General features: G+C 64.1%; 1 protein-coding gene across 1 annotated transcript; it reads right to left on the bottom strand.

Annotated features, from left to right (window-relative positions):
* Positions 1-2,120: 2,120 nt before the first annotated feature.
* On the bottom strand, positions 2,121-6,718 carry LEFTY1 (left-right determination factor 1). Its single transcript, XM_084868968.1, has 4 exons — positions 6,426-6,718; positions 5,011-5,257; positions 4,641-4,883; positions 2,121-3,826 (listed from the first exon to the last, which is right to left on the bottom strand). The coding sequence occupies exons 1-4, from the start codon at positions 6,673-6,675 to the stop codon at positions 3,463-3,465; spliced, it is 1,104 nt and encodes a 367-aa protein (XP_084725094.1). The 5' UTR covers positions 6,676-6,718; the 3' UTR covers positions 2,121-3,462.
* Between the last annotated feature and the right edge of the window lie 5,735 nt (positions 6,719-12,453).

Raw genomic sequence — 12,453 nt, 5'->3', positions numbered from 1 at the left:
CATCACTGCACTCCGCTGTCAGTTTATGACATTGTCAGTTTATGACTGTTCAGTAAACCATTCGGCCCGCGATTTAGGCTGGATTTTAGATTTTGGCCCCTTCTCTGATTGAGTTCGACACCCCTAATATAGGGTTTGTTTGACACGTTGTATGCAAATGCCTCGTGCTGCTCCATGCCTCCTGGGCTCATTTCCAGCCAAGACCCTGAGCCAGGGAGATCCAAGACTTCCGGCTGAGCCAGATTCTAGGCAGCCGGGGGTTCATGCCCCCGCTCCCAAGTTCAGCCCACGTGCCCCCCGGAATCTGGCTGTGGACAGAGGGCGGGGTCCAACAGCTGTCTCACACTCGCCAAAGCCAGTCCGCCACCAAGGCTAGCCGGCAGCAAGCACCGGCCCCGGGGGCACCCTTCCTCTGAAGATCTCATTTCTCCCAGAAACACCAGCAGCCGAAACCGGTTTGGCTCCGTGGATAGAGCGTCCGCCTGCGGACTCAAGGGTCCCGGGTTCGATTCCAGTCAAGGGCATGTACCTTGGTGGCAGGCACATCCCCAGTGAGGGGTGTGCAGGAGGCAGCTGGTGGGTGATTCTCTCTCATCGATGTTTCTAACTCTCATCTCTCTCTCTTCCTCTCTGTAAAAAAATCAATAAAATATATATATTTTTAAAAAGACAGTGGGGTTTGGGGAGAGGGAGGGGACACCTGTAAGGGATGCCCCCCTGCCCCGGGGGAGCCTTTCCTGAGCCCCAGTGGATGCCGACCACCCTGCAGGGGCCAGGATCCCCTGAGGCCTCTCACCCCATGGTCCCCTGGCACCCACAGCGCCCACCCATGGGTGCGCATGACCCACCCCCACCGGCTGCCGTCCAGGGGCTGGCACTCCGCCCCCCGCACAGACTTCAGGGAAGAAGGAAGCTCCTGGGTGGCCTGATCCGCCACCAGGTGGACTCCTTCCCCCGGGGCTGACCCTTGGAGGCCCTCCGGGCTCTGAGCGGAGTCCTCCCCTCTCCCCGGCGTCCCTCCTCCCGGCGGGACCCACCCCCGGCCGCCGCCGCCGGGACCGCGGGGAGCGAAAGCCGCGGCGCAGAGGGGCCTCCCGCCCGGGCACCGGCCTCCCGCCCGCCGCGGTGCCCGGTGCGCGGTGCCCGGTGCGCGGTGCCCGGTGCCCGGTGCCAGGAGGACGCGCCCGGGCGGCGTGCGCCCCCGGCGGGGCGGGGAGGGGGGGTCGGCTCCCCGGGGACGGATCCCCAAAGCCCGGGAGGGAGGGAGGCGAGGAGGGGACCTGGGGGGAATGGAGGAGGAGGAGGAGGAGAGAGAGAGAGAGAGAGAGAGAGAGAGAGAGAGAGAGAGAGAGAGAGAGAGAGAGAGAGAGAGAGAGAGACACGCAGCCGGTGGCCGGGAGGAGCGCGCGGCTGCGGGGCCCGGGCTGACCCTCTGCGCCTCCCGAGCCCGACTCCGTGCCCGGCCCGGGGGCTGCGGGTCCGAGGGCCGCGCCCCGAACCTCGGACCCTTGCGCGGAGCCGGGACCCCCAGATCCGGGAGGCGGAGGGGACCCCCCGGCGCAGGCGGCGGCCCCTTCCCCCACCCCCACCCCCAGCCCCGTTACCTGCGGCGGCGGCGGCGGCGGGGGGCGCGGAGCGCGGAGTCCGTCCGTCTGTCCGTCCGCCCGCCCGGCGGCGCGTCCCGAGCCCGAAAGTTACAAAGTGAAACTCCGCCGCCGCCGCACATGCGCAGCGCGGCCTGCGCGCCCGGGGCCGCCGCCGCCGCCGCCGCGGGGAGGGCGTTCCGGCCGCGCCCCCTTCCTCCCTCCTCCCTCCCTCCCTCCCTCCCTCCTCCCTCCTCCCTCCCTCCCTCCCTCCTCCCGCCTCCGCGGGGCGCCCGCCCGCTCCGGTCCGGGGTCCGAGGGCGCCGCCGCCCCGGGGCTCAGCCCCGCACCCCCGATCCCCGCGCCCCGCGCCCCGGAGGCCAGGCTGCGCACAGGTGGTCGGGGAGGCGGAGGCGGAGGCGGCGCCGGGGGAGCCTTGGCTTCGCCCCCGTCGGGGTTGGGGGGCCCGTTTTGCACTTTATTTCCCAGCCGGAGCGGGGGGCTCCCCGCCAATCCGCGGCATCGGTGCCGCCGGGAGCGCCCCGGGTCCCAGGGGCCCCGGGGTACCCCAAACGGAAGCCATAAGGTACAGCCCGGGCCTCCGGGGTCACCGGGGCCACCGATCGGGGTCACCGGGGCCACCGATCTCCCGGGCTGGGGACCGGGTGCGTCCTCCAGGCGGACGGTAAGCGGCCGGGGCGCGGGGGGCGCCCCCGGGGGGGGGGGGCGCAGGGCGCGGGGCCCGGCTCCGGGAGGACCTGTGCAAACTGCGCTCCTGCTCCTTCTCCGGCCTCGGTTTGCACCTGCGAGGCCCGGAGCTGGGCCAGAGCCTCCTCCGGGGCTTCCTGCCCTGGATGGGTGACTGCTCAGCACCCGGGCGCCGCCCTGCGGGCTCCCTGCCCTCCCTGCCCTCGGCTCCATTCCTAGGCTCTCCTCCTTTTTCTTTTCTTTTCTTTCTTTTTTTTTTTAATATATTTTATTGATTTTGTACAGAGAGAAGGGAGAGAGAGAGTTAGAAACATCGATGAGAGAGAGTCATCGATCAGCTGCCTCTTGCACACCCCCTACTGGGGATGTGCCCGCAACCAAGGTATATGCCCTTGACCGGAATCGAACCCGGGACCTTTCAGTCTGCAGGCCGACGCTCTATCCTTTTTTTTGGGGGGGGGGATGCCAAACCTCTTACCTCCCTGCCCAGGACCCTAGCACCAGCCTGTGGCTCCAGCTGGGGGTGGGGGGCGGGGGCAGGGGGGTCTCCTCCCACATCTGACAGTTCTTTTCTGTCCCATCGGGCTTCCTCCTTCCCCCCTGTCCTTCTGAAAATGGAGACCTTGGCCATGGCCTTCTAATCGCATTACCCTTGTTTCTCTAGAGAACGTTCCGTGTCCTCCACCACGGGCAGGCTTCTTGGTAAAATATTTTTAAAATGCAGAAGATGCGTTTTCTTTCTTTCTTGCAAAGATGCCCTCTGTGTCTGAGATCAGAGCACACACCCTATCCCTGAGCCTCGGTGTGAAGCCCAGAGTGGCCTCTGAGTCTCCAGTCCTTACCAGACTCCTCCCAGCTCCTGGGTGAGGGGAACCATGGCAGATGGGCGTTTCGGCTCTTAGAGGACAGAACCGACCCGGGTAAGTGCTTAGGAGCGAGTGCAGCGGGTAATACGAAGGAGCCAGGAGCCTGGACGGGCTGCCCGGTGACCCCAGAGTCTTGTTCCTGGGGGCGGATATTAGCAGGTGAGCTGACCAGTTGGAGGAAGCGGACTCAGAGCTCAGCAGAGAGCACAGAGCATGTGCCCACCCACAGCCACCCCCATTTCTCCTGGCACCTGGTGCCCTTCGGAGGCACGCCAATCAAGCCCCACGGAGGCCGTGCCCAGCGCCTACGGCTCCAGCCTCCGGGGCACGGGCGCCCCGTCCGAGGCGCAGCTGCACGTCTGCACACGCATGTCGGGCAGGCTGACCACCCGGGTGCGGGCCCGGCCGCCCTCCTGGACGCTCACGATCATGGGCAGCGGGGCGGTCTCTGAGGCCACGCACTGCCGCAGCCCCAGGAAGGGCCACCGGGCGGCCAGAGCGTCCGGGGGCTGCGGGCAGGTGCCCACGCACTCGTAGGCCAGGAAGCCCGGGGGCTCCAGCACCCAGTTCTGCGCCCACGTCAGCCCCTGCAGGTCGATGTACGTCTCCCGGCGGCAGCAGCGGGTGCCCTCGGTCACGGGCGCCTCGGGGTCACAGTTGCCCTGAGCTCTGTGGGGGGCAAGGAGAGGCGGGGTCAGAGGTCAGTGGGGTGGACTGAGGTCAGGGGGCCCGGGGCAGGGCCCAGTGGGGTATCTGGGAGGGAGACGTGTGATCCATCTCTCATGATGTACAAAAAAGCAGGATGTGGCCCTGACCGGTGTGGCTCAGTGGATAGAGCGTCGGCCTGCGGAATGAAGGGTCCCAGGTTGGATTCCGGTCAAGGGCATGTGCCTTGGTTGCAGGCACGTCCCCGGTAGGGGGTGTGCAAGAGGCAGCTGATCAGTGATGGCTCTCTCTCATCGATGTTTCTTTTTTTCAAAATATATTTTATTGATTTTTTACAGAGAGGAAGAGAGAGGGATAGAGAGTTAGAAACATCGATGAGAGAGAAACATTGACCAGCTGCCTCTTGCACACCCCCTACTGGGGATGTGCCCGCAACCAAGGTACATGCCCTTGACCGGAATCAAACCTGGGACCCTTCAGTCCGCAGGCCGATGCTCTATCCACTGAGCCACACCGGTTTCGGCTCATCCATGTTTCTAACTCTTTATCCCTCTCCCTTCCTCTCTGTAAAAAAAAAAAAAAAAAAAATCAATAAAAAAATATATAAAATAACAAAGCTGGATGTGTGTGTCAAGATCGATCACTGGAAAAAACCGAAACACAGATAACCAGGTGCGATGGCTCCTAGGATTCAAAAGGAGAAACCTCACACCCTCCTCCAGGCCCCCGGCCCCCTGAGGGGAGAGGCCCGCATCCATGGCGGGTGATTCTCTATCGGGGGTGTCCGCCAGGCTCACCCTCCGCCCGCGGCGCTCACCCGAAGTGGCCGAGGTCCAGCGTGTGCAGCTCCAGCTGGGGCTCGCCCTGCGCGCCCTCCGCCGGCCCCCGGGCGGCAAAGCGCACCAGCCTGTGGGCGCTGGAGGCCAGCGGGCCCAGGTGCTCCCGCTGCACCGACACCCGCAGCAGCAGCGGCTCCCGGGGCCGGCTCAGCTGCTGCCAGAAGCTCACGGCCTCTGTCACGTCGAAGGCCTTCCAGCCGCTCTCGTGGACGGACACCAGCCTGCGGCAGGCACCGGGACTGAGGGCTGGGGCCGGGGACGCCTCTCCGGCCTCTCATCCCTCTCCCCTCACCCCCTCCCGCCCTCCCCTTCCCCTCCTCCTCCCCCCCAGCACCCCGGGCACCCCACCTGGAGTCCACCAGGGCGGTGCGGTTGGAGCCGTCGGCCCGCACCTGCAGCCACTCGATGGAGACGCGGGCCAGGTCGCTGCGCGGGGCCAGGCGCTGGTGCTGGCGGAGGGCGGCCGGGGGCACCGGCTCCTGCAGGAGGCGCAGCTCGGCCTGCACCAGCTCGCTGTTGGGGGGCAGCCGCCGCTCCATGCCGAACACCAGCAGGTGCGTGGAGGCCTCGGACACCAGGAACCGGCCGGCCACCTCTGGGGACCACAGCAGCGTCAGGGCACCTCTGAGGGGGCAGGGCTGAGCCTGGGGCAGGGTTTCCCCAATAATGCACAAGGAGGACCCCGGGCCTGGGAAACGGGGGGGGTGGGGGGGGGTGGGCAGGTGCCAAAGAGGGCACCTCCACCTAAAATATATGCCCAGCCCAGTCGAAACCGGTGTGGCTCAGTGCATAGAGCGTCGGCCTGCGGACTGAAAGGTCCCGGGTTCGATTCGGGTCAAGGGCATGGACCTTGGTTGCGGGCACATCCCCGGTGGGGGGTGTGCAGGAGGCAGCTGATCAATGTTTCTCTCTCATCGATGTTCCTGGCTCTCTGTCCCTCTCCGTTCCTCTCTGTAAAAAATCAATAATATATATTTTCCCAGCCCTGCTGGTGGGGCTCAGGGGTTGCGCACTGGCCCATGATCCAGGAGGTCAGGGTTCGACTCCCGGTCAGGGCACAGGCAGCCGATCCATGATTGTCTCTCATTCTTGATGAGACTCTCTCTCTCTCTATGCCTGCCTTCCTCCCTCTAACAATCAATAAAAACAGATTTTTAAATACTTTTACTGATTCCGGGCCATCGTGTGCCTGGGGGCTTCTTTGCTGGCGGCCCCGCCCTCCGTGGGGGCCGGAGTGGACACGGAGGTGGCGGCACCAGGGCGGGCGAGGAGGGATGGGGCGTGGGGCGCAGAGGCCCCCGGCCGTGGGGTGATCTGGTCCCAGCTGGACCTGGCTCTGCCTACGGGGCTGGGGGGCGGCCCAGAGTTTGTCCCCATTTTCCGCTTTGGGGAAACGTCCCCCAAAAGGCAGAAGAGGCGCCGGGGGCCTGCGAACACCCTTCTCAGATGCCTGAGCCCAGAGGTAATGGGGTCACAGACAGCAGAGGTACCGGGCACCCTGTCCCCCAGCACCCGGGACTCCAGGTTGGCAACAGGAGCTGAGGGGTCCGTGCCAGGCCTCCCCCTCACCCCGGGCACCCCGCCTGGCCGGGGAGCAGGTCCCTGGCCCCCCAGATGAGCACATCCAGTCTTAGCACACACACATGCACACACACACACATACATGCACACGCATGCACGCGCATGCATACACATGCATGCACACGCGCATGCACATGCATGCACACGCACCCACACGGGCCAGGGAGCAGGGAGGGCCTCACCTCGGAAGTTCTGGCTGAACCGCTTCCCCCGGGAGGGCACGCCATGGCCGCGCTGCAGCAGGGCCACGTACTGGGCCCGCACGTGGGCAGGGGGCACCGGCCGCCCCGCGTCCCCCCGGCCCAGCGCGGGCGGCTGGCTCAGCTGCAGCTGCCGCAGCAGGCTGCCCAGGACCTGCTCCTCGGTCACGGCCGCCCCGGGCCGGGCCAGGCCCAGCGCCCCCAGCGCCCAGCACAGCCACAGGGCCCTCATGCTGCCACTTGGGAGGACTGGCAGAGCGGCTGTGTCCCCTGACGAGGCTGGGGAGGGTCCCAGCAGCGGGGCGTGCTGAGGGCCGGGCTGGGCCGGCTTTATAGCCAGCCCTGGGCTGGGCCCGGGTGGGGAGAGGGAGGGAGGGAGGGAGGGAGAGAGCGAGGGAGGTCACACCCCTCGCCCTACTGGGAGCTCCTGGCCAGACAGGGCCCTGGGCCTGAGGAGGGGCCGTCTGTCTGTATCGGGGAGAAGAGATGGGCACCTCATTCTCTGCTGCACCCCGTCTCCCAGGGACGGAGCGGGGGTCCCTGGTGTGTGGACTGTGAGTCTGTTCCTTGCTGCAAGGGAACGGCCCGCCCAATGCCAGGGCTTCCCGAGGGAGGACCCACCTGCCTGCAGGGACCGGTGCCCAGGGGGCATCTGGGGGCAGCTGGGTGCTGGGCTGCCCCTGGACAGGAAACCCCGTGTTTCCCGTTGTCGGGGGTGGGGCGGGGTGGGGGTGACAGTGAGGTCTTGTCCACTAAGAAGCCTCGTCCTCTCCCTCTTCTTGGCTCTCTGTGGGTCTAGATTAAGGTGACCAGACGTCCCGATTTTTAACAGTGTGTCCCGCATCCCGTGGCGTTTTTATTTATTTTTATTTTTAAAATATATTTTATTGATTTTTTACAGAAAGGAAGGGAAAGGGATAGTTAGAAACATCCATGAGAGAGAATCATCCATCAGCTGCCTCCTGCACACCCCCCACTGGGGATGTGCCTGCAACCAAGGTACATGCCCTTGACCGGAATCGAACCCGGGACCCTTCAGTCCGCAGGCCGACGCTCTATCCACTGAGCCACACCGGTTTCGGCCCGTGGAGATTTTAAAAAGTCCGGATTATTCGGGACAAACGGTTAAAAAGCAGGACTGTCCCGCCAGAAGCAGGACGTCTGGTCACCTTAGTCTAGATGTCAGGATGGAAAGGCTCTTGCCTCGGGATCGGACCCTCCATGGTCCCTCCCGTGGGCAGGGGGGGCAGTGCACCCCTTTCTCCAATGTCTGAGCCCAGGAAACCGAGGCTCAGCCAGGCCACGACCTCCCCGGGGCCACACAGTTTGTGACGGAGGCACCACGTCAAATCTCCAGCTCCCCAGCCCCCAGCCCTTTCCGCTCCCCTGAGCTGTCTCCAGCCAGGCCCTGTCCGGCCCCCCAAGCCGGCCCGTCCCCTCCGTGCAGGTGGGGGGTGCGGGCGGGGGCGGGGGGAGAGGCCGGTCCATGGCGCCCTGAGGTCTCCGGGGCCTGGATGTGGATTGAGGCCAGCAGAACCGTTCTCCTGGGGAAAGAAGCCACCTGGGCGGCCAGCCAGGGGCCGGTGACTAAATTACAAATACGGGATGTCCTCATTCTTGGTCGTTTATGGGAAACGGACATTTTCCCGGGAATTGTATGTTTTTATTTGCTAAACCTGGCCACCCTCGCTGGAGGCCCAGAGGGAGGACTGTGGATTGGGAGGCCCTTCACAGAGTGGGCTCTGCAGGAGGGAGCCCAGGCTTTGTCATGCAGAAGGAGGGGCGGCTCCCTCACCCCCCACCCACCCACCCACCCCCACCCTGCCTCCACCCCCACCTGGGTCTGGCCCAGCTACCCCGGGCCCTGGAGTCAGATCTTCCATCCTGAGGGAGGAAAGGGGGGCAGAGTCATGGGGAGCAAGGTCATGGGGGGCAAGGTCATGGGGGGCCCTAGTTGGGGACCAATTTGGACCAGGCCCTGAGTCCAGTCTGGGGGCACTCTGGACGGACACGGGGGTCCTTCTTCCTCCCTGCCCCCACCCTCAGGAAACCGGGTAGCCAGGGAGCCGGGGAGCCAGGGAAGGGCCGCCCGCTGATGCCAGAGGCCCAGCTGCTGGGGAAGATCCGGGAGGCCCTCCCAGGGGCAGGTCTGCAGACTCCAAGGAGCCACGTGGGCCCCTGGCTTGGGGTCAGGGGTTATGGGTGCAGCTTTGGGGCAGCCCAGGGCACCTGGGGCTGGGCCTCGGGGCGTCTCTGGAGCACCCACAGTAGTGTCTGCCCCTGGCTGTGAGGGCGACAGGTGCCACCCTGGAGACCCCAGAGGCTGGGCTCTCTAACCCAGCAGTCCCCAACCTCGGCGTTTGTCCCCTTTGGCTCTGAGCCTGGGCCCAGTTCCAGCCCCTCCTCACCATGGAGTCTGGGAGGTGACCTCTGACCGCCCCCTTCCTTGTGACCCTCCCCTGGCAGCCTGGACTCTGGTGGGGGTCAAACCCTTCTCCCCACCATGACCTCAACTCCAGTCCAAGGTTCCACCTGTCCCCACTCCACTGTTCCTCTCCAGCCCTGCAGATTCAGCTCAGCTCGGGGATGATGACCCCCCGACCTCTGACCTTCAGGCCCAATCCAACCTGCAGAGGCCGAACCCCCCCAGATGCACGGGGCTCCTTGCTCTGCATGACAAAGGCTGAGGCTGCCCTCCGCCCGCCCGCCCGGTCAGCCCTGGGTAAAAGCCCCAATCCACATCCGCTCCCTCTGGCTGATTGCAGGCTCATTCCCCCAGCAGGACGCTCGCTCGCACACATGGGGAATCCACATTCGGGAAGGGGCCGTGTTTGCGGAGGGGTCGGTGGTCTGGGGGATTTGCCAGTGTCTGCCTCTGCCGGTGCCCGGTGCCCGCCCTGCACCCGCTCCTGCAGGAAGGGCGTCTCGCCAGCCCGCCAAGCCCCAGCCAGCAGCCTGGAGAACAGCCGAACAGCCGGGGTCACGAGAAGAGCTTTTTCTTGTTCCTCCTGAGAGACCCTGCCCAGGCTCATGGCTGCACAGCGGGCCGTGCATTCCTGGCGGCTGCAGCCTGAGCCTCCACTGGGCACCGAGCTGCTCCCACCTGCCCCTCCACCCCTCTCCGCTTCCCCTCAGTGCAGCTCACCCCACCCCAGCCAAACCTAGAGGCCGCTGTGTGTGTGTGTGTTTTTATTGATGTCAGAGAGGAAGGGAGAGGGAGAGAGAGAGAGAAACATCCATGATGAGACAGAATCATGGATCGGCTGCCTCCTACACACCCCACACTGGAGATCAGCCTGAAATCCGGGCATGTGGCCTGATCTGGAACCGAACTCTGACCTCCTGGTTCATGGGTCGATACTTAACCACTGAGCCACACCAGCTTGGCTAGGGGGTCACTTTTTGGGCTTTTTAAATGTATTTTTATTGATTTCAGCGAGGAAGGGAGAGGGAGGTAGAGAGAGAGAAACACCAATGATAAATCATTGATCTGCTGCCTCCTGCACGCCCCCTATTGGGGATCTAGCCTGCAACCTGAGCATGTGCCCTGACCGGGAATCAAACCCGGGACCTTCCAGGCCCGCAGTCCAACGCTCTATCCACTGAGCCACACCAGCGAGGGCGCCAGGGGTCCCTCTTGATTCCTATCCCACCAGGACCCTGGCCTCCCTCATGGGGTCATGGGAACAGGGCAGGGCAGGCAGAGGGAACTCTGGGTAGGAGTCTGGAGGCCTGGATCTGAGCTGGCCCGGTCGCGAGCTCATCACAAAGACACTTCTGTCCCCTGGGCCTGCGGGACAGAGGGCCTTCGGTTCCAAAAATAAGGCTCCGTCCTGAGCCTTAAAAACAAACACGTGTGACTCACAGATTCCGTGAGTCAGGAGGCAGGCACGGCCTCCCTGGGCCTCCACGGGGCCTCGCAGGCCACCGACCACTCCCTCAGGCTGGCATCAGAATCCGGGTCCTTGTGGCTGGTGGCAGGACAGCAAAGCCGAAGCACCCTGGCTCCTGGCTGCCCTCCACCCCCCAGGCTGCCTGCAGATCCTGGACATGCGGGCGGCCCCACTGCGGCTGCTGCTCAAGTGTCCCCTCCCCTTCGGAGCAAGAAAGCTGCAAAAGGATCGAGCTATTGGGGGGTCCCCCTGCTCTTCCTGGCCCCCCAGCTGAGACCAGGCAGGTGGGGGCGCCATGGAGCCTGGCTCACAGCCTGGCTGCAGTGGCCAGAGACGCCTTCCATGGCCATGTTTTTTGTGGAGTTTTCCATTGATTTTTAGGGAGAGTGGAAGGGAGAGGGAGAGACAGAGAGAAACATCGATGGGAGAGAAGCACAGCGATGGGTTGCCTCCTGCACACGTCCTGATCAGGGCCCAGGCCTGAAAAGGAGCCTGCAACTGAGGTACGTGCCCTTGACCGAAATCGAACCCAGAACCCTTCCGTCTAAGGGCTGACACTCCATCCACTGAGCCAAACCGGCCAAGGCCATCCTTCCATTCTTCAAAGCTCTGGGTTCAGGCCGAAACCGGTTTGGCTCAATGGATAGAGCGTCGGCCTGCGGACTGAGGGGTCCCAGGTTCGATCCCGGTCAAGGGCATGTACAGTAGTTGCAGGCACATCCCCAGTAGGGGGTGTGCAAGAGGCAGCTGATCGATGATTCTCTCTCATCGATGTTTCTGACTCTCTATCCCTCTCTCTTCCTCTCTGTAAAAAATCGATAAAATATATATATTAAAAAAATAATAAAATAAAATTTAATAAAAGCTCTGGGTTCAGGAACACACCCTCTCTCACCCGTAGCTTATGGCCTCGGTCAACGCCAGGCTCCCGACTTCTCCTCCCGCCTCGTCCCAGCAGCTCCCCCCGCCCACCCGCTCCCGGGACTGCCTCCCTCGCTCTCACCAGCTGTCTCTGGTCCCCCCCCTCGGCTCCTGCATCCTCGGCTCCTACATTTTGTCCTCCCAACTCCCAACTTCATCCCTGACCCCCAGCCCCTCCCCACGTGGCCGGGTTTGGAGACAGGCCGTCAGAGAGGTCTTCGGGGGCCGGGCCTGCAACCATCTGACCGTTGTCCCCATGGGAGGGGGCGATTGGGATACGGACACGGGAAAGACCATGTGCGGACACAGTGAGAAGGAGGTGGCCGCCTGCAAGCCACGGAGAGAGGCCCACGGAGAAAGCAACCCTGCCGACACCGTGACCTCGGCCCTCCAGCCTCCAGGACTGTGAGAATCCGTGTCTGCTGGGCTGCTCTGCCCGCACAGGTGCCCGAAGCTCTCCTATGCAGAGAATCCCCACCTGGGGACCTACAGCCTCTGTCCCCACCTGCTCCTCAGGGCCCCCCCATCCCCTCGCTCCACCCCAAGAGGAACCCCAGCTGAGCAGAGCGGGGCAAGCATGGACTCTGGCCACCGCCCCGGGCAAAGTCGCGGGCCTCAGTTTCCTGGTCTGTAAGAGTGGGTTCGGGAATGTGCCCCTGACAGGGCTGTGGGAGAGGATCTGGGAAGGCGGGCACAGGGCCTGGCTCTGGCCCGGGCCCACGCCTGGCACTCGGCGAACGGCAGCTGTTCCTCTTATCATCTCCCGCCAGCCTCGGCTCCTGGTACACCCGGGTCTGCGCATGGAGGCGCCACGCTGGGACCGCGGCCCGGCCTGCACACCTGCTTCCCCTCACCTGGCCCTTATCGGGCGTCTGTTTGCTCCATCAGCTCAATAATCCCCGAAGCACTGACTGGCCGATAGCTACAGTGGTCTGCAGAGCATGGGGGGGGAGGGGGGGGGGAGGGGAGGTCCGGGGGGCGAGGAGCTTGGCTTACCGGCTGCAGCTTATCCGTGTGAACAAATTGTTTTTTACACAACCCATTAAGATATACGGGAATGTGTCGGGGGTAGGGGGTCCTTAAGCCTCCCGGATTACCTTCCTCAACTGGCCCCTCTCCTCTGACACCCAGCTGGCTGCAAGACTGTTCTGCAAGGCTTCTGGAATCCTCTTTCTCAAGCCTGATCCCTCCCAGCT

The sequence above is a fragment of the Pipistrellus hanaki genome (assembly GCF_964339955.1).
Source record: "Pipistrellus hanaki genome assembly, chromosome: 20".
NCBI classification, from domain to species: domain Eukaryota; kingdom Metazoa; phylum Chordata; class Mammalia; order Chiroptera; family Vespertilionidae; genus Pipistrellus; species Pipistrellus hanaki.
Note: the sequence above shows the minus strand (reverse complement) of the source record. Positions and strands in the feature narration are given on the sequence as shown.

Coding starts and splice junctions, on each gene's coding strand:
- LEFTY1 (XM_084868968.1), bottom strand. CDS start 6,675: ATGAGGGCCCTGTGGCTGTGCTGGGCGCTGGGGGCGCTGGGCCTGGCC. Junction 5,258..6,425: donor GTTCAGCCAGAACTTCCGAG/GTGAGGCCCTCC, acceptor TGTGGTCCCCAG/AGGTGGCCGGCCGGTTCCTG. Junction 4,884..5,010: donor ACCGCCCTGGTGGACTCCAG/GTGGGGTGCCCG, acceptor TGCCTGCCGCAG/GCTGGTGTCCGTCCACGAGA.